Consider the following 25,146-nt stretch of genomic DNA (forward strand, 5'->3'; position numbering starts at 1 on the left):
TATACTACTGGAACAAATGATATACTACTGGAACAAATTATATACTACTGGAAAAAATGATATACTACTGGAACAAATTATATACTACTGGAACAAATGATATACTACTGGAACAAATGATATACTACTGGAACAAATGATATACTACTGGAACAAATGATATACTAATACTACAACAAATGATATACTACTGGAACAAATGATATACTACTGGAACAAATGATATACTACTGGAACAAATGATATACTACTGGAACAAATGATATACTACTTTATATACTACTGGAAAAAATGATATACTACTGGAACAAATGATATACTAGGAACAAATGATATACTACTGGAACAAATGATATACTACTGAACAAATTATATACTACTGGAACAATTATATACTACTGGAACAAATGATATACTACTGGAACAAATTATATACTACTGTAACAAGTTATATACTACTGGAACAAATTATATACTACTGGAACAAATTATATACTACTGGAACAAGTTATATACTACTGGAACAAATGATATACTACAACAAATGATATACTACTGGAACAAATGATATACTACAAAAGTTATATACTACTGGAACAAATGATATACTACTGGAACAAGTTATATACTACTGGAAAAAATTATATACTACTGGAACAAATGATATACTACTGGAACAAATGATATACTACTGGAACAAATGATATACTACTGGAACAAATGATATACTACTGGAACAAATGATATACTACTGGAACAAATGATATACTACTGGAACAAATGATATACTACTGGAACAAATTATATACTACTGGAAAAAATGATATACTACTGGAACAAATTATATACTACTGGAACAAATGATATACTACTGGAACAAATGATATACTACTGGAACAAATGATATACTACCGGAACAGGCTATTCATCCAATAGGATGAATCATGAAAGGAGCTTGGCTTTGTTGCACCCCATTTATTAAGAGAGGAAACGTAAAAATGTCACCGGTCGTCAGTCCTCGCACATACGCTGACCATCATGACACATGCTGCATACACTTTCTATCTGGTTAAAGAGATGAAGTCCAGACTTTCTGAATGGACATAGAGAATTAGCCAACTCACACACACACACCTAAAAGGACTCGTCAATCAAAGCCGCCTGCAGCGCATCTCACATAAGCAAATCACATGTATTCTTTCCCAAACTGTATTGAAAAACCTTGCCTTAGCTTCAAAGCGTAATGCTAAATCAATGTAGCCTATCATATAAATTGACAAGGAAATATTTAAGGGGGAGATAGAGACAGCCGTGATATAGGCTATATGACGATGAAACTAACAACCATTAGAAAATAGAATCACAGGCATGCAACCTGTCCATAGCCTAATGATCAGCCTGTCCATATTCTAATGATCAGCCTGTCCATAGCCTAATGATCAGCCTGTCCATAGCCTAATGATCTGCCTGTCCATAGCCTAATGATCAGCCTGTCCATATTCTAATGATCAGCCTGTCCATAGCCTAATGATCAGCCTGTCCATAGCCTAATGATCTGCCTGTCCATAGCCTAATGATCAGCCTGTCCATAGCCTAATGATCAGCCTGTCCATAGCCTCATGATCAGCCTGTCCATAGCCTCATGATCAGCCTGTCCATAGCCTAATGATCTGCCTGTCCATAGCCTGATGATCAGCCTGTCCATAGCCTAATGATCAGCCTGTCCATAGCGTAATTATCAGCCTGTCCATAGTCTCATGATCAGCCTGTCCATAGCGTAATGATCAGCCTGTCCATAGCCTAATGATCAGCCTGTCCATAGCCTAATGATCAGCCTGTCCATAGCCTCATGATCAGCCTGTCCATAGCCTCATGATCAGCCTGTCCATAGCCTAATGATCTGCCTGTCCATAGCCTGATGATCAGCCTGTCCATAGCCTAATGATCAGCCTGTCCATAGCGTAATGATCAGCCTGTCCATAGTCTCATGATCAGCCTGTCCATAGCGTAATGATCAGCCTGTCCATAGCCTAATGATCAGCCTGTCTATAGCCTCATGATCAGCCTCTCCTGAAGCATTTGATACTTTAATTTGAGTTTTTTAAATCTAAATCTGTTCAACCATTTATTGAAAAGTTTTTTTAGTCTCTGTCTTTTAGGGTTGCCTATAACACAAGTGGTCTAGGCCTAGATTAACTTTAGCAGGCCTATGATATATAGCCTCATACACTGTACATGCTATATGATTGATGGATGAATATATCCTTGAATATAGTCTTCTTCACTGTTCTCTTCTTGCACAATTCATGCATCTCCGCTGGACTGTCTCTTCCCCCTCTCTCTAGCCCTGGAATGTGTAGCCTATATGTAGATAATGAACAGTTTATTAGGTACACCCATCTACTACTGGGTTGGACACCCCCTGTGCTTCAAGAACAGCCTGAATTCATTGTGGCATGAAAACGTTCCTCAAAAACATTCCCCAAACCATTACACCACCGCCACCAGCCTGTACCGTTGACACCAGGCAGGACAGGGCCATGGAGCTGCTTCTTCATGTTTTGAGCTGACAGGAGTGGAACCCAGTGTGGTCATCTGCTGTAACTTATTTTAAGCGATTTTTTTAAAACTAAGGTCTATTCAAGGAGAGTAGTATCAATTGGTTGTCTTGCTTGCTGAATGGCTATACAATAGGCTACAGTTTTGGCAATGAACTGGAGGGGAAGTTTGAATGGAAAGAGTGACGTGTGGCTCTGGTGTGGTGTGATCACATTGGCTAAATTGATACATTGCTGCACAGCAATTGTAAAAAAATATATATTTATTAATCAATTCACACAACGAAGCCACAGACCTGTCAGTGGCTGTGTCCCAGATAACAATTTCTATTTCTATCAACAGTTTATTTTCTCCTGCAAAAAGACGCAAAAATCAAACCTGTTCCAAATAAATAGTAATTGATGGATTGCGGCAGGACAATATTTAGCAATTGGTGTGAACAGTGTCATAAACAAGACGTGCTCGTGTTTTCTGAATAAGGAACTTGGTGAGAAAGGGCCTTTAGAGGTCGTTTTACTTCTGTTTTCCTCTTACCAATCTCAAACTTTGCTTTTCTCCTCTCCTCCAGGCGTTTCTCTCTGATGGTCATGCGTGTTGCGTCCATCACCTCTCTAGGTCTGCGTTCCCTGAGAGAGATCAGTGACGGCAACGTGTACCTCAGCCACAACGCCAAACTGTGTTACCACCACACCGTCAACTGGACACGCCTGTTCACCGGGCACGCCACACGCCTCAACGACATCAAGGACAACAGGCCTCTGAGAGAGTGTGGTGAGACATCTCAGCTACTAGCTGTTTTAATCTTGCAGGGCCATATTCTGACCTGAGATCTGCATGTTGAATTCCAATTTTCAAGTTGACTTTAATTATGATTCAAGTGAAAGTCAGAGATGCATGTACTTATCTCAACACTGAATCATGTTGTTGTTGTTTACAGTTGAGGAGGATCACGTGTGTGACCCACTGTGTTCAGACTCAGGCTGCTGGGGCCCGGGGCCTGACCAGTGTCTCTCCTGCAGGAACCACAGCCGAGACTCTACCTGTGTGGCACACTGCAACTTCTACACAGGGTCAGTGGGAGTGTGTGTGTTACTTGTGTGTGAGGTGTGAGAGAGATTAAAATTGAGATAGAGAGTTGTGTGTGTGTGTGTGTGTGTGTGTGTGTGTGTGTGTGTGTGTGTGTGTGTGTGTGTGTGTGTGTGTGTGTGTGTGTGTGTGTGTGTGTGTGTGTGTGGCATGCGTGCGTTTAACCATCTGTTGTGTCCCTCCACCACCAGTCAGCCCAGGGAGATTGCGGGGCCAAAGGGGAGTGTGTCGCATGTCATCCAGAATGCCAACCGCAGTATGGGAGGGATAGCTGCACTGGACCGGTACACAAACTCTCTCTCTCTCTCTCTCTCTCTCTCTCTCTCTCTCTCTCTCTCTCTCTCTCTCTCTCTCTCTCTCTCTCTCTCTCTCTATCTCGCTTGGTATTCTATCTCTTTCGTCCCATCTCTCACTCTCTCTCTCTCTATCTCGCTTGGTATTCTATCTCTCTCTCTCTCTCTCTCTCTCTCTCTCTCTCTCTCTCTCTCTCTCTCTCTCTCTCTCTCTCTCTCTCTCTCTCTCTATCTCGCTTGGTATTCTATCTCTTTCGTCCCATCTCTCACTCTCTATCTCTCTCTCTTGTCCTCTTGATGTCTCTCTCAATCTCCCTATCAACTAAACCTCACTGCTAGCTTCACATATACAGTCTATAAGTGAAATGACAAAGGATATTGGCTGAGATCGAATACTTTGACACTGTTCTTGGCTTTTCATTCTCTCATTCGTCAGATGATTGTGGTGCATGACTCTGTACTGTAACAGCCAACTCAGTCATGAAACATCTCCTCCCACATAGTTTCTACATTAGCCTCTGTAAACATGGGCTTTTCTGTGATATTACTGGACTGTCAAATACAAGGCGATATAGGCATTTGTTTGCTTTTGGCTTATCAGCATTTCTCCCTAATCTTATAGGACATTGTATTGTAACTTTAAACGGTGATGACTCATTCGGAAGGTAACCCACACACACCTTTCCACATCACATACCCTGCACATGACGTCATCCACCTCAATATAATGGAAATAACACCTCACCCAAAAGGCTGGACTATTTCCTCCTACCTTTTAGGATTTCATATTTATTTTCATCCTGGGCTGCAGTATATTGGTCCATTAGATATCACAAATCACATCAATATCTGTTTCTGTTTATTGTTCTGACTAAGTGTAAAAAAATGTGTTTGAGAGATACATTAGAGAAAGACTGTTGTATTATTTAACTGTTCATTAATATAATGGATAAAATGACCTCTTTTCTGACATTGGTAAGTGATTTCTCTCTCTCTCCACAACCCCCCTCTCTCCTTCTTTCTCCCCCTCCATCTCTCTCTTTCTCCATCACCCCCCTCTCTCCTTCTTTCTCCCCTCCCTCTCTCTCTCCACAACCCCCCCTCTCCTTCTTTCTCCCCCTTCCTCTCTCTCTCTCCATCACCCCCCTCTCTCCTTCTTTCTCCCCCTCCCTCTCTCTCTCTCCATCACCCCCTCTCTCCTTCTTTCTCCCCCTCCCTCTCTCTCTTTCCTACACCCCCCTCTCTCCTTCTTTCTCCCCCTCCCTCTCTCTCTCCATCCCCATCCTCTCTCCTTCTTTCTCCCCTCCCTCTCTCTCTCCATCCCCATCCTCTCTCCTTCTTTCTCCCCCTCCCTCTCTCTCTTTCCAACACCCCCCTCTATCCTTCATTCTCCCCTCCCTCTCTCTCTCCATCCCCATCCTCTCTCCTTCTTTCTCCCCCTCCCTCTCTCTCCCTCTCTCTCCATCACCCCCTCTCTCCTTATTTCTCCCCTCACTCTCTCGCTCTCCCCTCCCTCTCTCGCTCCATCACCCCCCACTCTCCTTCTTTCTCCCCTCCCCTCCCTGTCTCACACTCCCCTCCCTCTCTCTCTCCATCACCTCCCTCTCTCCTTATTTCTCCCCCTCCCTGTCTCGCACTCCCCTCCCTCTCTCTCTCTCCCTTCCCCCCATTATTATTTTATATTATTATTATTATTATTATATTATTATTATTTCTCTCCCTCTCTCAGGGATCTGATGAGTGTGTGATGTGTTCCAGTCTGAGAGACGGTCCTCACTGTGTGTTCTCCTGCCCCAGTGGGGTGAACGGAGAGAACGGGCAGTTCATCTACAAATACCCCAACAAGGACAGCTACTGTGAGCCCTGCCATGTCAACTGCACACAGGGGTGAGCGTGTGTGTGTGTGTGTGTGTGTGTGTGTGTGTGTGTGTGTGTGTGTGTGTGTGTGTGTGTGTGTGTGTGTGTGTGTGTGTGTGTGTGTGTGTGTGTGTGTGTGTGTGTGTGTGTGTGTGTGTGTGTGTGTGTGTGTGTGTGTGTGTGTGTGTGTGTGTGTGTGTGTGTGTGTGTGTGTGTGTGTGTGTGTGTGTGTGTGTGTGCAGTAGAGTGACACTGTGCATCTTGTTGCAGGTGTTCTGGTCCAGGGTTGAGTGACTGTACAGACAACACTAGACAGTCCACTGAGTGAGTGTCTCTCCCTGCTGGTGGTTATATACACACACACCCCACTCAAACACACACACACAAACACACCAGACATTTACATATTTTTCTCCTGTAGCACTCAGATCACAGGAATAGCTTTGGGAGTGCCGGCTGCCCTCATAGTCTGCCTGGCATTGTTTGTGTTGGGCATGCTGTACCACCGTGGCCGGGCCATCCGCAGGAAGAGAGCCATGAGGAGGTACTTGAAGAGTGAGGAGGTGAGGTTGAAAAATACATGTCAAATTCAATAGAATACTGGTATATCTCTACAACATAACTGAAAGGAAGTCTGCAGAGTTGTGGGACACATTGGACATATCCAAAATATCTTTTCAAACTCGCAGTATAAATGTAACAGGTCTGTGTGTGTTGTTAAAAGAGTTTTGAGCCGCTGGGGCCAGGAGAGAAAGGAGCTAACGTTCATGCCCGGATCCTGAGGGCCCCAGAGCTGAAGAAGGTCAAAGCCCTTGGCTCTGGAGTGTTTGGTACTGTACACAAAGGCCTGTGGATCCCTGAGGGAGACTCCGTGAAGATTCCTGTAGCCATTAAGACCATCCAGGACCACACAGGCAGACAGACCTTCACTGAGATCACTGATGTAAGAACCACACACTCATAACACACCGACACTCAGTAACAATACTAACATCTGATTCCTAGTCACCAGATATGTTTGTGTAATGGAGATGGGTTTTATTGAAGAGTAACCTTGCATGAGACATAAATACTTGTGTTAACTCCATGAACTAATGCCTGGGCTTTAGCTCACCAAGCTAACACAGTCTTGTGGTGTGTAGGAGATCCTGTCTGATTCCCTCTCCCTCTCTCTCTCTTGCGCTCTCGTTCTCTCTGTGTGTCCTCCTTTGCAGCACATGTTGTCCATGGGCAGTCTAGACCACCCGTATATCGTCAGGCTCTTAGGTGTCTGTCCAGGTGCCAGTCTCCAGCTGGTCACCCAGCTCAGCAGCCAGGGGTCCTTACTGAAGCACATCAGGCACCACAGGGACAACCTGGATCCACAGAGGCTTCTCAACTGGTGTGTACAGATAGCTAAGGTGAGGTCATGATCACAAAAGGGTAGAACCATTTTTGGTTCCAGGTGGTTTTCCCCTCAAAGAACCCAGAACCCTTTAAGGGTGTTTTCACATGTAGTATAGTCCTCTTTAAGATCAATGATCTCAGTCCTCCTTAAAGTGAACTCTGGGGTAAAAAAAAGCAAAATAACTCAGTTCTCTTTGTATTCACACTGCCCTTCAGTTGGACTCAACCCTTTTGCCTGTTCACTTCACCTATTTAGTGGTTCCAGTCCTCTTTGCATTCACATTGTTATATTTAGAAAGGAACCAACATCTTTTTCCAACATTCACTCAATGCACTCTGGGTTTTTCCAATGTACAGGAGAGACCATTCCATCAAAACGTACATTTTGGAAGCTAATAGATTGCATTTAGTTAAAAGATGAGACAATTGTAATCAGAAGATACTATTAACATGTAAATATTATTGGTAACAGAATAAATAACAGAATAATAACTGCAGACAATATAATGCTATATTGGAAAATTATAAACCCAATGTAGGCTACTGCTTCTTTCAGAGCTAGAATTGATTTTGTACCCTATGGTGTGATTCTCACCAAATATGTTGTTGTCTTCTCACACTATTCAAACCACACAATAGAGTAAACAGTTTATTACACTGCTGTATTGTAGCCTATAGATCACATTTAGCAAATAAATAATCTGAACTAAAAACTCAGATTATCCCGCAAACCTGTACATCCTCTTCTCTCTTTAGTGGCACCAAAGTGATGGGTTATGTCAGGGGGAACAATGCTGCAGAAGTCTAGTGTGAGGGGTTATGTCAGGGGGAACAATGCTGCAGAAGTCTAGTGTGAGGGGTTATGTCAGGGGGAACAATGCTGCAGAAGTCTAGTGTGAGGGGTTATGTCAGGGGGAACAATGCTGCAGAAGTCTAGTGTGAGGGGTTATGTCAGGGGAACAATGCTGCAGAAGTCTAGTGTGAGGGGTTATGTCAGGGGAAACAATGCTGCAGAAGTCTAGTGTGAGGGGTTATGTCAGGGGAAACAATGCTGCAGAAGTCTAGTGTAAGGGGTTATGTCAGGGGAAACAATGCTGCAGAAGTCTAGTGTGAGGGGTTATGTCAGGGGAAACAATGCTGCAGAAGTCTAGTGTGAGGGGTTATGTCAGGGGAAACAATGCTGCAGAAGTCTAGTGTGAGGGGTTATGTCAGGGGGAACAATGCTGCAGAAGTCTAGTGTGAGGGGTTATGTCAGGGGAAACAATGCTGCAGAAGTCTAGTGTGAGGGGTTATGTCAGGGGAACAATGCTGCAGAAGTCTAGTGTGAGGGGTTATGTCAGGGGGAACAATGCTGCAGAAGTCTAGTGTGAGGGGTTATGTCAGGGGAAACAATGCTGCAGAAGTCTAGTGTGAGGGGTTATGTCAGGGGAAACAATGCTGCAGAAGTCTAGTGTGAGGGGTTGCAGAAGTCTAGTGTGAGGGGTCAGGGGAACAATGCTGCAGAAGTCTAGTGTGAGGGGTTATGTCAGGGGAAACAATGCTGCAGAAGTCTAGTGTGTGGGGTTATGTCAGGGGGAAACAATGCTGCAGAAGTCTAGTGTGAGGGGTTATGTCAGGGGAACAATGCTGCAGAAGTCTAGTGTGAGGGGTTATGTCAGGGGAACAATGCTGCAGAAGTCTAGTGTGAGGGGTTATGTCAGGGGGTTATGTCAAACAATGCTGCAGAAGTCTAGTGTGAGGGGTTATGTCAGGGGGAACAATGCTGCAGAAGTCTAGTGTGAGGGGTTATGTCAGGGGAAACAATGCTGCAGAAGTCTAGTGTGAGGGGTTATGTCAGGGGAAACAATGCTGCAGAAGTCTAGTGTGAGGGGTTATGTCAGGGGAAACAATGCTGCAGAAGTCTAGTGTGAGGGGTTATGTCAGGGGAAACAATGCTGCAGAAGTCTAGTGTGAGGGGTTATGTCAGGGGGAACAATGCTGCAGAAGTCTAGTGTGAGGGGTTATGTCAGGGGAAACAATGCTGCAGAAGTCTAGTGTGTGGGGTTATGTCAGGGGGAACAATGCTGCAGAAGTCTAGTGTGTGGGGTTATGTCAGGGGAAACAATGCTGCAGAAGTCTAGTGTGAGGGGTTATGTCAGGGGAAACAATGCTGCAGAAGTCTAGTGTGAGGGGTTATGTCAGGGGGAACAATGCTGCAGAAGTCTAGTGTGAGGGGTTATGTCAGGGAAACAATGCTGCAGAAGTCTAGTGTGAGGGGTTATGTCAGGGGAACAATGCTGCAGAAGTCTAGTGTGAGGGGTTATGTCAGGGGGCTGCAATGCTGCAGAGAGTCTAGTGTGAGGGGTTATGTCAGGGGAACAATGCTGCAGAAGTCTAGTGTGAGGGGTTATGTCAGGGGAAACAATGCTGCAGAAGTCTAGTGTGAGGGGTTATGTCAGGGGAACAATGCTGCAGAAGTCTAGTGTGAGGGGTTATGTCAGGGGAAACAATGCTGCAGAAGTCTAGTGTGAGGGGTTATGTCAGGGGAAACAATGCTGCAGAAGTCTAGTGTGAGGGGTTATGTCAGGGGAAACAATGCTGCAGAAGTCTAGTGTGAGGGGTTATGTCAGGGGAAACAATGCTGCAGAAGTCTAGTGTGAGGGGTTATGTCAGGGGAAACAATGCTGCAGAAGTCTAGTGTGTGGTGTGGGAATAATGACAAGTGAACCTGGGGGGCTTTGCGTTCACATTGTCCCAAAAAAGAGAACCAGACCGCGGAATTTAAGCGAACCGAACTCAGACCACCTCTCGAGATGGTCTCAGATCAGTTTGCTTTGGGGGCTCTTGTGAGGGGTCTGCGTTCCTTTGGAGTGTTCACACTGCACAAACAATTAAGTGAACTGCACAATGTTCACAAAAAAATGTCTGAAAGGGAAAAAGTGTGAAAACACCCTAAAACCCCTTTGGTTAAAAGGTTCTACCTGGAACCAAAATCCAAAAAGGTTAAAAAAGGGTTTTCTTACCCTTCATGATTCTAAGACTCTTATTGAGTCTCACGGTTTCACAGTTATTATCATGACTGTTTTGTGGGTGACCTCTTGTGTGTCTGTCTTCAGGGCATGTATTATCTGGAGGAACATTGTATGGTGCACAGGAACCTGGCTGCGAGGAACGTGATGCTAAAGAATGATTACTTCGTCCAGATTTCTGACTACGGTGTGGCTGACCTGCTCTATCCTGATGACAAGAAATATGTCTACAGTAACAAGGTACTCAGGACACACATTCACCATTCCATTCACCTGGATTCATCAAGATATTGTATTTCACAAGTTGTTGTCCACAGTAAACAGACAAAATGAGCTTCTGCTTCTATGTTTCTCCCAGACTCCCATAAACATCAAATGGATGGCCCTGGAAAGCATCCTGTTCCGAACATACACTCATCAGAGTGACGTCTGGAGTTACGGTCAGACAGCATGGTCATGAGTGTCTGTCTGTCTGTCTGCCTGTCCGTCCGTCCGTCCGTCCGTCCGTCTGTCCGTCCGTCCGTCCGTCCATCTGTCCCTACATCTGTTTGTGTTAAACATCTATGTCATCATGACATAACCTCTCCCCTCTGCAGGAGTGACAGTGTGGGAGATGATGTCATTCGGAGCAGAGCCCTACGCATCCATGCAGGCCCAAGACGTCCCCAGTGTACTGGAGAAGGGAGAGCGCCTGTCCCAGCCCCACATCTGTACTATAGACGTGTACATGGTCATGGTTAAGTGTGAGTGACCGTTCAAAAGTCATGTACACACTATGCACATCCAACAGACTACTGAACTGCCATGGGATAAGAGGAAAAATACTAGCACAATTTTACCATAATTTGGACCACAAATGACCACAAACGATCCTCATCGGAATATTAATGGTTGAAATGTATTTTCCGTGGGGTGACTGAAAACACAGAGCAACCTTTGGACCTTTGGACATGATCATTTGATTGTTTTCTAATACCAGGCTGGATGATTGATGAGAATATTCGCCCGACCTTCAAAGAACTGGCCAATGACTTTATTCGCATGGCAAGAGACCCACCTCGTTACCTTGTCATCAAGGTAAGGAAAAGATTACAGCACTTTATTCATTTTCTGTCTATTCAAGTCCTATTGACAGAAGTCTTTATTACTGACACTTTGCCTATAGGACAGAGGAGAGGCGCGGCCAGAAGAATCCCACCAACAAGACTCAGAGCTGGACAATTTGGAGGCGGGCCTGGAGGACCAGGATGAGGAGGGATTGGAGGACGGTTTGGCCACCCCTCCCCTTACCCTGTCCCCATCCAGGATGTCTCGCCTGAGGATGAGCTCATATAGGGTCAATTTGATTCATCTGCACACATAACTTGAATTTCTGCACTAATCACATCTACTGAGTTACTAGTGATGGGAACACAAGGCTTTCTGAAGGCTTCGGCGCTTTCACCAAATTGTGCCGGAAAACTGTTCATTACTCAGAGCTTCATTATCTGTTCACAATGCACATTAGTGACATCTGCTGGTTAACAATAAATAGCCGTGTGTGATTATCAGACGTTTTCTCTCTCCACTGTGTGTCAAAACTGGCAGTGGCGCAGCGGTAAGTCGTTGACTTTAGTAGCCTGTAATCAGTTTGAATATCAGGTTCTCATATTGCTTCCCTTTTTTGCCTTCAAGTTAAAAAAAAAATCTAAAACTGAATTCATGGCATTATTTAGGATGCTTAAGACAGAATCTTATACTATACTAAATAAAATTAAAATAATTTTAACAAAAGTATGAATTTTCGACGAAACGCAGCTTCCGACATCATTGATCGCGTGCTTCTGATGAAGCGATACGAGCATCGGCACACTGCTTCGAAAAAAACGTATTCGCGATTTTGACGGATGCCTCGGAGCTCCGGTATCAAACAATAAAAAACACTCAAATATCAAGTTAAAAAAGGTCCGTGTGAACTTTAACCTCTCTCTCTCTCTCTCTCTCTCTCTCTCTCTCTCTCTCTCTCTCTCTCTCTCTCTCTCTCTCTCTCTCTCTCTCTCTCTCTCTCTCTCTCTCTCTCTCTCTCTCTCTCTCTCTCTCTCTCTCTCTCTCTTTGACCTCTCAGAGTGCCAGTGCCAGTGCCACCGTTCAGGCCGGACCAGTAGAGTACCTTCCCATGACCCCCAGCTCTGGAGAGGTCAGACACCACAACACATCACACATCACAGATAAGGAGATCTTGATATCAGGGCCATCATTTCCCACTGCGAATATCCAGAAACAACTGGCACTAACATTTAACTGAGAGCAATACGTATTAGAACTCCACTTTGCCAAATGGCTTCACTGAAGTCACTATTATGACAAAACATTGCCAAGAGGAAATAACTGTTTCAGGAAACTCAGACACATAAATATGTTGTATCGAATTCAAATCTCATCCCGATTCCACTGGTTTCATTTCGTGATGATGAAGATGGGGATGATGGTCTATGAAAGACCATTTTCCACTTCTAACATATTCTTGAAACTCAAAGGTCTTTTCACTGTATCCTTCCTTCAGTTGTTCTCCCAGCAGTCTTGTCTGAACTCAGCGAGGACACTGTCACAGGGGTTAGAGGGAAGAGGGAGTGGCCTGGATGTTGAGCTGACCGAGAGAGTGTCACTGAGCGGCAGCTTGCGCAGGCAGCATCCCAGAGCTGGCAGGGACAGTAGCAGTAGTACCCACCACACCTCCATCACCATGGTGCATAGGAGCAAATCTTCAGTCTCAGAGTCACACTCCAACAGGCCTGATCAAGAGGATGAGGATGAGGAGGAGGAAGATCACTATGGATACGTGCTGCCTGGAGTGTCTAACAATCCAGAGAGAGGTGAGAGGGAGAGGTGACCCCTGGATGTGCAGGCAACACACCACATGAATGTGATCAGTGTTGAATTTTTTTCCATCTGTGTTGATGGAGTGATACAATTCTTAGTTATATTCTCTAATATCGCTTTCCTCCTTTATGTGGCAGATTGTCTGCTGTCTCACCCAGCCTCCAGAAACTATAGCCCAAGTGGAACATCTCTCAGGGGCTCTAGGAGCTCCAAAAATGTGCTGTCACCGTTAGCAACTGCCCCAGACCCCACCGCGGACTATGAACAGATGACCAAACAGCCAGCCCATTTGCCCCGCTCCCCCAGAGCCAGCTCTGTACAGATAGAAGGGCCTTCATCAGTGGTATGGAGGAAACAGTCCTCAACTCTGCCCTCCCCAACCTACAATATAGCACCCTCACCACTAGAGGGTGACAACATAGTGCATGAGACCTCACAGGAGTCATCGTCAGGCACTGCAGCCACTCCTAGGGGAAGCCAGGGTTCAACAGAGAACTCTGATAGTGCTGTGGCTAGAGTAGCAGAGGGAGACATGCTGCAGCCGCTGGTTGACAGGCCTTACAGTGGATCTGTTGTGTCTGACAGTGGAGGGGTGACTCAGGGGAGGCCAGAGAAAGCGTCTGTAGTGGAGTATGAATACATGGATATCCGGAGCACCACAAACACCACAGACACAGAAAGACCGATCTGGGAGAGGCGTGAGAGTCGAGCAGCTGACTTGAGGAGGACAGAGGCAGAAGAACGAGAGAGAGAAGAAGAAGGAAAGAGTCAGGAGGTAGAGGAGGAGAAAGGAAAGGAAGACGAGGAAGGGGAGGAAGTTTACCAGTACACTAACAAGCAGCCCAGACTCCTCAGAGAGAGCAGTAAAGTGGCGGGGCTCCTCCCCACGCCCAGCCTCCTCCCCAAGCCAAGGCCCAAACCCAGCCTCAGCCCCAATCCCAACCCCAGGCCAGATGGCTTCACAGCAGTGGAAGACAGCCAGGTGGAAGTATATGAGGAGATGCATGCCTTTGGAGGGGGCTCCCAGCGAGGGGGCCACCAGGAGGCAGAGTACCAGAACCTCCCAGTCCCAGGCAAGGGGAGGGCCACCACGGCTGAGGAGGGGGGCGCGGGTAGCAGGTGTGCCGGGCTAGGTTTGGGAGGGTACATCAAAGCATGCTCTGGTGTGGGAGTGGTAGAGCCGAGCAGCAACACATCGTTTGACAACCCTGACTACTGGCACAGCAGACTGTTCCTCAAGCCAGATGCTGTGCGCACATAAGGATGTGGACTGAGAAAACAACAACAACCGTGACCAAGCAAGCACAGCCAGAGGTGTTTTATAGAATCATGTAACAGGCTGGGGTGCAGCTCAACCAGTAATGTAGCGCTCTTTTAGTACTGTTGAATGTGTTGTTTATAATGTAGTGTATGTATTCTCAGTTGGTTTACACATCATCCATCCAAACATCATTTACCAAAAAAACATCTGCAAAATGTCCTATGTAGCATTAATGTTATCTATCAGTTTATAATGACATCTCAGTCTAAGAAATGTAACCAAATAGGCAGCTATATATTAAACAATAGCAAAGGATGGCCTAAGCTGTGAGCAAGAATCAATAAGTCAAAGACAAACAGAATAGTGAGAAATAGATGCACATAGATCTTAATGTACAAAGATACACAAAGCATATAGAATGTACAAAGATACACAAAGCATATAGAGTGTACAAAGATACACAAAGCATATAGAATGTACAAAGATACACAAAGCATATAGAATGTACAAAGATACACAAAGCATATAGAATGTACAAAGATACACAAAGCATATAGAATGTACAAAGATACACAAAGCATATAGAATGTACAAAGATACACAAAGCATATAGAATGTACAAAGATACACAAAGCATATAGAATGTACAAAGATACACAAAGAATATAGAATGTACAAAGATACACAAAGCATAGATACATAAAGTAGAAATAGCAGGCCAATGTACACATACTAATGGATCAAATTTGCACAGTGTTTGCACTTCAACTTGTTCCACTTCCTGGTGAAGCTGAGTTGACCTACATAGATAGAACCTCAAGGTTCCCTGGGTGTGAGGTCTGCCATGTAATGTACATTTGTAGCTTATAGTTTCCTCTATGAAATGAAGTATTCTTGATGAACATGACTGTATGGATGAATTTCAGTCATGTATTGACTATGTTATTACAAGTGTGTGTGTGTATGTGTTTTAAGTTTTAATGTTGCATGCACAAGTACAGTGAAATGCCTTTCTTGCTCACTCTAAATCCAACAATGCAGTAATCAATATCAATTTAGTACTAAAAATAACATAAGGTAGAACAAGAAAAATAAATAAATATGAAGAACACGAGAAGTTAGTAAGCTACAGTGCATTTGGAAAGTATTCAGACCCAACATTTTGTTGAATTACAGCCTTATTCTAAAATGGATTAAATAAAAAAATGTCATCAATCTACAATGTTTTGGGGGCAAATGGATTAAATGTAAAAAACAGAAATACTTTATTTACATAAGAATTCAGACCCTTTGCTAGAAGACTCGAAATTGAGCTCAGGTGCATCCTGTTTCTATTGATCATCCTTGATGTTTCTACAACTTGATTGGAGTCCACCTGTGGTAAATTAAATTGATTGGACAGGATTTGGAAAGGCAAACACCTGTCTATATATGGTCCCACAGTTGACAGTGCATGTCGGAGCAAAAAAAAAAAAAAAAAAAAACAAGCAATGAGGTTGAAGGAATTATCTGTAGAGCGCCGAGACAGGATCAAAACAGTTTCTGCAACATTGAAGATCCCCACTGCAAGAACACAGTGGCATCTGTCATTCTTAAATGGAAGAACCACCAAGAACCTTCCTAGAGCTATCTGCCAACCCGGCCAAACTGAGCAATCGGGGGAGAGGGGCCTTGGTTGTAATTGAGGCTGTAATCGCTGCCAACGGAGCTTCGACGTACTGAGTACTTATGTAAATGTGTTTACTTTTTCTTTATCTACAAACATGTTTTTGAGTTGTCATTATGGAGTATTGCGTGTAGATTGGGGGGGGGGAACAATGTAATCCATTTTAGAATAAGTCAAGGGCTCTGAATTTCTCAATGCACTGTATATACAGGGTCAGTTCCAATACCATGTTTACAATGTGCAGGGATACTGGAGTGATAGAAGTAGGTATGTATAGGGGTGATCAATATGTGTGTGTGAAAGCGAGAGACCCAAGCAAGTCAAGCGATGCATACACTATTCTTGATTAGTAATAATAGCTATGTAGATATGCAGATAATATGATGCCAGGCCAAAATATAATGACTACTGAAGAATGTCTAATTTACTGATAAAGGTTTATCGGTCAGTGCCATAGATATTAACGGGGAATGGAAACACTAGGATTTAGAACGCCAGCTAACTGTAACTGTAAATTGGCATGTTTGCGTCAACGGCAGGAGGGAAAATGTTGTTTAGTATAAGTGGATTGAATACATCTCTTCGCTTAGATTTACTTCCTAAAAGTGTTTCCATTCCCCTTTAAAACCAAGGATCAGTGCGATGACGCGCTAATTCAATTTGGCGTTCAGCGTGCACTCACTGCGTGGGACGTAACCAGTTAGTCGGAAGCGGGATCTCTAGCGAGTTGGGCCTGTGCACGATCTGCGGAGGAGGAGATAGCACTGCAGCGTGGTCGAGTCTGTAGCTGACACCCGGGAAAAAAAGTTACTTTGAGAGCGAAAGAGCCACCGAAAAAAAATGTCTGGAGACGACGAGCCACAAGAGCAGACCATCGCGGATGACTTGGTCGTTACCAAGTACAAGATGGGGGCCGAGATTGCCAACCGTAAGTGAATATTAACCTGTTTTTAATAGACTATTGAAGAGTTTAGACGTGAGTCTGCTGGCTAATGTGCTAACGCTAGCTTAGCTATCACAATGCAGCCATGTGCTGTGTTAGCAGCTAACGATACATTAATCACAACGTCACCTCGGGGCTAGCTTTTGGCTTGTGTAGTTGTCTTAAGCAATAGTTCCGTCAGTTTCGTAATTTATAGTAGCACGAGTTAGCATATTTTTGCTAACTAATTTAAAATTAACCTACAAAAGTATGCATAGACAGCTGCTACCTAGCCAAATGCTACGTTAGCTAGCTCACTAGCTAAGGTTATATGCACTGCCTGGAAAGTTGTCACTAGTAAACATAACTGATTAGCAAACTACCTTCTGAATAAGTTGGCTATGATCCCGTTACATTTAATTAACTATTTTCTACGTTTAGTTAACTAGTTAGTTACCAACGATTCATTTGAACTCTCATGTTTGCCTATTTACTATTTAAAACCGGTCGTTTGCATCGCTCATCTCTTAACGTAACGCAAGTCACTGATCTTGAACCGTTACCCGTAGCAAGTGTTCTCAGTGAAGCCATGGATGGTCACTCATTGTATAGGCATACGGGCCATCAGTGTCTGTCAGTTTAGTGACAATGTATTGCCTCAGACCTGCAACGCAGTACCACACACAGCTATAGCCCGCATCTATGCTGTACTCCCAATGCATTCAGATATAGCTACTTATATATATTGTGTGCATATCTTATACTTTCTGTGTATCAAAATAGAAGACCTGGCTGGAGTATATGTTCATGGGAATTTATGTCAATCTTGATGATCCCACGTAATGGTCCTGGGAAGGGATCTTGATGATCCCATGTAATGGTCCTGGGAAGGGATCTTGATGATCCCACGTAATGGTCCTGGGAAGGGATCTTGATGAACTTTTCTTCGATTACAATTATTTTTGGCCAAAGTGTTTTATTGGACCAGCAGATCCACATTTGAGTCATTTAGCAGAGACGCTCTGAACCAAAGGCACCTCCCCTGGTCCTAATACCCGGAGCATACCTACCCAACCTCTTGTTCTTTCCTCCTGTGTCTCTTCATGTCTACTCCAGAGGCCCTGAAGGCTGTGGTGGAGGCTGCCAGGGCTGGGGTGACTGTGGTCAGCCTCTGTGAGACCGGAGATGCTTTCATCATGGCAGAAACTGGAAAGGTCTTCAGGAAGGAGAAGGATTTGAAGAAAGGTATGGGCCTCATCTCATTGGTTAAGTCAATGAGTTGCATTGACATGAGTCATGGGTGAAGTGGCTCTTAGAGTTTTGTTTACTTTTTTAAATTGCAGAAAAGTTGTTTGGGTAAATCGCATCTTTTCCTCGTTTACTCATCCTCTCTCCTTGAGTCTTCAAAACAGAGAATCAAAACACTTAATATTCTTTGTTGTGCAGAAAGTTACTTAGGTTATTAGTGTAAATAAATGCCTACTTGTTGCCTCCCTCAGGCATTGCGTTCCCAACCAGCGTATCAGTCAACAACTGCGTGTGCCACTTCTCTCCCCTGAAGAGTGACCCTGAGATCACACTTAAGGACGGGGACCTCATCAAAATGTAGGAACAACATATGTCTGCAACTTTTATGGCCGACTGTCTCATGGGAAACTGTTATTCAATGAATCTTTACCTTCTCTGTATGGGACCTGCATGGCTGTCCCTGTTCAACTGTTGGGCGACTACCCTTCCCATGTCAGTGCATGGACCAGTCTGATGGTCTTCGAGTCTCTGCCTATCCTTCATGTGCTGCTTGTTGTTTTTGCCTGTGCAGTGACCTGGGGGTGCACGTCGATGGCTTCATCTCAAACCTGGCTCACAGCTTTGTGGTGGGAGTGACCAAGGTAGTAGCACTTGGTTGTTTGCTGTGACCGCGTCGGGATCATTAGCAATAGTGCATATGTTGCTATGTTCTGTCATACAGAATGCCAGCATACAGATACATTGACGGATGTACAGCACATCAAACGTTACATGCATAGTGCGACCGTCACATAATGTCAGGCACACAAAGAGTCGGGTAGACAGCCAGCTAGTACAGGAAAACCCAACCATCACGTAATGTTAGACACACACAGTCAGGTAGACAGCCAGCTAGTACAGGAACTCAACCCGTGTGTAATGTTGCCTGTTTCATATTTTCCTATGTAATCATTTGCTATGTTATCTCACCTTCTCATCCTCTGTTTTCGCTCTATCAGGATGCTCCGTTGACAGGACGTAAGGCTGACGTTATTAAAGCGGCACACCTGTGTGCTGAGGCTGCCCTCAGACTGGTCAAGCCTGGAAACCAGGTGAAGTGGTTAGCTAGCGCTTTACTGCGTGGGCAGTTGGGCTCTAGCCTAGTACCAGATCTGGTTGCGCTCTAAAGCCAACTCCCATGGTGCAGTTGTCTATACAGCACAAACCGAGTGGGGCGGGGACCAGGCTTATTAGGGAAAATAAGTTTGACTAACAAATATATTTGTTATTGTAATGGGACAGTATTTCCATCAGTGGAATTATAGCAATTTAGGTTGAATGTCTCTCTCTCATTCAGAACTCACAGGTCACAGAAGCCTGGAACAAGATTGCCAAGTCATTCAAATGCTCAGCCATAGAGGGTGAGTCCCTCCTTTTCATTTAATCTGGTTGGTGCCACATTGACACACGATAAATTCAACCCTTGTCTTGTACTGGTAACTTGCCAAATCACATACCTTGACTTTTTGTCACATTACACACTCTCCTCAGGGATGCTGTCCCATCAGTTGAAGCAGCATGTTATTGACGGAGAGAAAACCATCATTCAGAACCCCACGGACCTGCAGAGGTGAACTTTAATATTAGTCTAAGACATCTGGCTTGTTTTGGTATTACTTGTAAGATGCATATGTTGTTTCTCGTCTTTGTCGTATGTGTCAGGCACCGCTGTAGCGATAATAGTAATTGATCTTAGGGGACAAAGTTTTGTTTAATTATTCATGGCCTTGTCTCTCTCTGTTGGTGTTGCGTAGGAAGGACCACGAGAAGGCAGAGTTTGAGGTACACGAGGTGTATGCTGTGGATGTGCTCATCAGCACTGGAGAAGGCAAGGTGAGGGACAAACATTCACTCAACATTCCAGTCGTGTGAGGCTCACACCCATTGATGGGTTGTACTAAAATGTATTAAGTTTTCACAATCAGAAACGGCCAAATCGTGATGGATGTGATTGTTTTTTCTACGCATTGAATTACTGTCTCCTGTCAGCACTTTGTATGTGCTGTAAACCCCCTTCCATTCATTGTGCTGTCTTCTACTCCAGGCGAAGGATGCAGGCCAGAGGACCACCATTTACAAGAGGGACCCAGACAAGCAGTACGGCCTGAAGATGAAGACATCCAGGAGTTTCTTCAGCGAGGTGGAGAGACGCTTCGATGCCATGCCTTTCACTCTCAGGTAGCACGTCTGCTGCAGGGAGCGGACTTTTACCTACAACTAATATTATACTTTTACCCAGAACACCTTCAATGACAGTTGGGGAAAGAAGAGGGTATTCAAATGCATCAATTAAATAAGGCACATCTAATTTTCCCCCGATTAGACTATTTGATCCAATAGACTGAACACTTAGTTTTTGTTTCCTCTGTTTTAATGCCTATTAGATGGCTAATGATGTTTTGTTTCTCTCCTACCTTTTTTATATTCTCCCCTCTCCCTCAATCTCTTGTTCTGTCTCTCAGGGCGTTTGAGGATGAGGCCAAGGCAAGGCTGGGTGTGGTAGAGTGTGCCAAACATGAACTCCTGCAGCCCTTCAACGTTCTGCACGAGAAAGAAGGTTAGTTGGAAGATCTAACCAGACAGAGGCTATGCATTTATGCTAAATTACTGCGCATTACTTTTTGTGAAATTGTGTCGGATAATCCTGTAAGGGATGTGAAGGTGTCTTGACATGCAAATTAAATATTTCTTCATTGATTCATAACCAAGTTGTTGTAAGCCTACGTTTAATGGCTCTTTTTCTGTGAGTCTAGGTGAGTTTGTGGCCCAGTTCAAGTTCACTGTTCTGCTGATGGCCAACGGACCCCTACGCATCACCACAGGGCTGTATGAGCAGGAGATGTACAAGTCTGAACACGAAGTAGAGGACGCAGATCTCAAGGTAAAGCAAGGCAGATGGGCTATGGCTCTTACTGTGTAGCTACACTAGGGCTTTGGGAAAACTCCTGATTTCTATCTGCCACGCTGGACCTGTAACTTTTTGCCAATGTGAGCAGAGCCCATACCACTATCACGTGTTCTTGGGTGTGTGCTGCGTGTCCTATTCATAAAAATAGTGCTGCTTGCTCTCCGGTTTCATAGAAGATAATGGGGGCACCTCACGCTTGGCTAAAGTTGCACGTCCACTGCAGCATGACTGGTATACCCCTGACTTGCCTAGTTAAATAAAGGTTACATTTAAATATACACATACCAGTTCCCTACTTGTACACCGGAGGGAGGGATGAGGATAAATCATCTACTGTGATTGGCTTTTCCAATGTCGTTATGTACTAAGCTGACATGGTTGATTTGTGTTCTCAAAAACCAACCTTTTTTCAGGCCTTGCTCCAAAGCTCAGCGAGCCGCAAGACTCAGAAGAAGAAGAAAAAGAAGGTAGGCTAACCGAAAGGTCGCTGGTTCGAATCCCCGAGCCGGCAAGGTAAATAAATCTGCCTTAACCCCAAACAACTGCTCCCGTGCACCTATGGGATGGATGTTAAGGCAGCCCCCCCCCCCCTGCACGACTGATTCAGAGGGGTTGGGTTAAATGCGGAAGACTCATTTCGGTTGAATGCATTCAGTTGTGCAACTGACTAGGTATCCCCTACTATTTAATGTAAATATTTACAGGTCTCCCTTGGGGAAGAGGTCTTCTCACCTCAGTGGGACTACCTTGTTTAATACATAAATTACACATTCATATGATTGTGAAAACACTTTTTGACTCAATTTCTCCATTCCCCCCCTCCCCTTTGTGACAAGGCTTCAAAGACTGTGGAAACTGAAACAGCACCAGGACAGCCAGCGCCAGAGGTCAAAGAGACCGACGCTGCCGAATAAAGACCTTCCACCTCCTGACCCAGTCTTCGTCTCCCAATAATACTGACAGACTTTTGACAACTGACCAACCCACAGAACAGATGTCAAGACCTTCCATCATGCCCTCCTGTCCTGAGACGCCTGCCTCACGGTGCAGCCTAGCCTTGTGATGGAAACCTCCAAATGTTAACTGATGTCAGACTACTGGGGATGGTGCTGCTCTCTGCTAAATTCAAATTCTGTCACATCCCATTTCAATCTCACTGACCTTGAGACAGCAGGGTTCTCCCCATGATAGTAACCACTAAGTGACTCAGAAGGGCTATTGAGTAGAACAAGGGCATTTTCCTGAGTAGACTCTGTGGGAGACACGTTTATACCATCCAGTCGTTGAGCCTTGGTACTGTATTAAAGTCAGCAGTGAATAATCAAATGATTTATGAAAGCAAAGCAGGACAGTTGAGGGTGTGATACGATTGCACTGTGCCAATGATTTTTCTGAAGGTAACCCTTTTCGGTCATAACCATGCAGTTGTTTCTTTTAAATTAATGTAAGTTTGTCTATTTGGGAAGTAAATATGTATTAACTTGAACCCTCCATTAAACCTACTATAAACATGACAGACCTTATAAACAGCCATGCTAGCAATTGATGGCTGACTACGTTGACTCAAATCGTTACGTACATTAGCAAAAATCTCTAGGCTCATACCTAGCTATTTCTCTTAACTGCAGCTGACAGTTTTACATGGATATATCTCTTAACAGGACTACATATTAAATGGATTTAGAACAGGGAATTGGATTAGGGGCTTGATCTGTACGCACCATGCAAGGAAGGGGGAAAAAACAAGTTACGGAAGCCCAATTATGAAAGGTTTAAATGTTCCCATTATTAAATAATTTAGGTATATGACTTCCATATTTCGGTTAATACACTGATACTGCCATGGCTCTCAATGAATTACACCTATATTGGTCACTGTTTACATCGGTTTCCATAGCTGTTTAATATCTGATACTATATTGTAAAATAAGTTTGAGGATATTTTTGAATCATCTAGATTACAAACATTGCCATGGTGACATCACATTGCCATGGGGTGGCAGGGTAGCCTAGTGGTTGGAGTGTTGGACTAGTAACCGAAAGGTTGCAAGTTCAAATCCCTGAGCTGACAAGGTACAAATCTGTCGTTCTGCCCCTGAACAGGCAGTTAACCCACTGTTCCTAGGCCGTCATTGAAAATAAGAATTTGTTCTTAACTGACTTGCCTAGTAAAATAAAGGTAAATAAAAAAAATAACTCCATTATTGAATTTGGGTATGAGGCAACTGACCAAAGGACTAACTAACCAACTGCTGCACCACTAGTTCCTGTGGGCTTTTCTTTCTGAATAGGATATTAGAGGGAGAGATCATTGTGGAAATGTTTCTGACTCGGTTTATATTTTAAGTTTGTTCTCATGAAGGAAATGTATCCGCTCTTGTATTGTAAATCTGTATGGATAGAATTCTACCAAAAGTTCCTATTTAGGAAGTAATAGAGGTCCTCCCAATAAAATGTGGTATTTTGGAAGGCCTTTGAAGTTGTCATTAGCAAAGCATGTCAAAATTACAACCCATTTTAGTGTTACAACCCATTTAAACTATTTTTAAACATTTTATTTGACTGATGTAAATATCGTCCTATAATAATTCTATGAGTAAGATCCATCGGTCATTCCACTACTATCAGCTAATGTGCTGAACACACCACTCCCGTCGCGTGCGCTGACAAATAAATGTACACATGTTATTAAATCAGTGCACCAACACTGCTCGATCGTTCTATTTTATGCTTGACACACTGCAAATCATCCCTCCCATCTCATGCTCTACCAACTGTAGCTCAGTTGGTAGAGCATGGTGCTTGTAACGCCAGGGTAGTGGGTTCGATTCCCGGGACCACCCATACGTAGAATGTATGCACACATGACTGTAAGTCGCTTTGGATAAAAGCGTCTGCTAAATGGCATATATTATTATTATATTATTGGTATTTAGGAGCATATACCCACATGGGTGGTTGAAAGATGAACTAAGGCCCACACTACAGTCGGTGGTGGTAATGCACCGTAAAGTTGGTTGCCAACCCATATAAAGTCCAAAGAAGAAGCCTGAAGGAGGAGAGATTACTGGAAACAAACTCAGTTTACCCTTTTATCTGTGGATTAATTGTTGGAGTAGAGGACCTTGTGTATTTCAGGTCAAATAACAACCCAATGATTTTATCCCAGGACAAATTAGCTAGCAATGTTAGAGAAACAAGTTGAGGGAAAAGTAAGTAAACATAAAAATATATTTGCCCTGTGAAAAGGTCTTATTTTGCAATCTCCTGAAATAAATGTGATCTCTGAAGAGAGACAGGCTCTCCATCTTGCATAACAAACACTACACTTGTCCATTCAGTAGAGGCACAGATAGAACATCTTGCGTGTGAAAACTCAGTGAAGATGACGTAATGCGTAATGAAATACGTCATGATGTAAACGGGGCATATGCCGCGTTCAAAACAACTGGGAGCTCGGAAATCTCTCACTTCAGTGCATTCAAAACAACTGGGTATCTGGAGAGAGAAAAAAGAGCTCCGACTGGGAAAAATTGTTTTAAACAGTCATCCAACTCGGAAATTCCAACTTGGGTACATGTGCCTCATTCTAGCCCTGACTTTCCGACCTGAAGATCACGGACGTCATGATTTGGCCTCATATTTTTCAGAGTTCCCAGTTATCTTGAAAGCACTATAACTCTTCCCACCTGCAAACACACAAAAAGACACCCATATGGAGCGAGAGGGCCAATTTGCTCAGCAGAATCTATAAGAAACCTTGCAATGCTTTGGAGCATTTAGGCTCTGCCAGCTTACTGACTATTTTGGCTGTTGCTTCCTTTGCAAAAGAAAAAGAGTTTGGCCGAACCCCTAACTCGACATAATACTTCTTGCTTCCATACAAACCAGAACTGGTGGGCAGCTTGCTAACCAGCTTGCTGGCAACAGAAGTAAAAAAAGAGTTGAATTCATTGGCAACCTCTGCTTTTTTCATATACCATCTCCCCCTTGATGTTCAGTCCAATACTGTTTAGTTTGTTTTTGATAGTACCACTACAGCCTAATTCCTTAA

At 44.0% G+C, this 25,146-nt stretch overlaps 2 protein-coding genes across 2 annotated transcripts in view; both read left to right on the forward strand.

Moving 5' to 3' along the window:
- Positions 1-15,216, forward strand: part of LOC118360519 (receptor tyrosine-protein kinase erbB-3-like) — a 38,203-nt gene extending 22,987 nt beyond the window's left edge. Inside the window, 17 exon segments of the mRNA XM_052484947.1 lie at positions 3,128-3,330; positions 3,497-3,629; positions 3,837-3,855; positions 3,858-3,929; positions 5,668-5,825; positions 6,066-6,119; positions 6,217-6,358; positions 6,520-6,738; positions 7,010-7,195; positions 10,277-10,429; positions 10,548-10,629; positions 10,786-10,932; positions 11,169-11,266; positions 11,355-11,525; positions 12,294-12,365; positions 12,732-13,041; positions 13,186-15,216. Coding sequence (XP_052340907.1) covers positions 3,128-3,330; positions 3,497-3,629; positions 3,837-3,855; positions 3,858-3,929; positions 5,668-5,825; positions 6,066-6,119; positions 6,217-6,358; positions 6,520-6,738; positions 7,010-7,195; positions 10,277-10,429; positions 10,548-10,629; positions 10,786-10,932; positions 11,169-11,266; positions 11,355-11,525; positions 12,294-12,365; positions 12,732-13,041; positions 13,186-14,309 — 3,343 coding nt within the window. The 3' untranslated portion in view covers positions 14,310-15,216.
- Positions 15,217-15,793: 577 nt separating this feature from the next.
- LOC118360682 (proliferation-associated protein 2G4-like) lies at positions 15,794-23,565 on the forward strand. The gene is made up of 14 exons (XM_035739976.2): positions 15,794-16,039; positions 16,608-16,903; positions 18,014-18,142; positions 18,397-18,502; positions 18,717-18,786; positions 19,144-19,236; positions 19,482-19,545; positions 19,676-19,754; positions 19,939-20,017; positions 20,229-20,362; positions 20,647-20,741; positions 20,938-21,065; positions 21,506-21,559; positions 21,929-23,565. The coding sequence occupies exons 2-14, from the start codon at positions 16,816-16,818 to the stop codon at positions 22,004-22,006; spliced, it is 1,197 nt and encodes a 398-aa protein (XP_035595869.1). The 5' UTR covers positions 15,794-16,039; positions 16,608-16,815; the 3' UTR covers positions 22,007-23,565.
- The last annotated feature ends 1,581 nt before the right edge of the window (positions 23,566-25,146 follow it).

Source organism: Oncorhynchus keta, chromosome 28 (assembly GCF_023373465.1).
Source record: "Oncorhynchus keta strain PuntledgeMale-10-30-2019 chromosome 28, Oket_V2, whole genome shotgun sequence".
Taxonomy (NCBI): domain Eukaryota; kingdom Metazoa; phylum Chordata; class Actinopteri; order Salmoniformes; family Salmonidae; genus Oncorhynchus; species Oncorhynchus keta.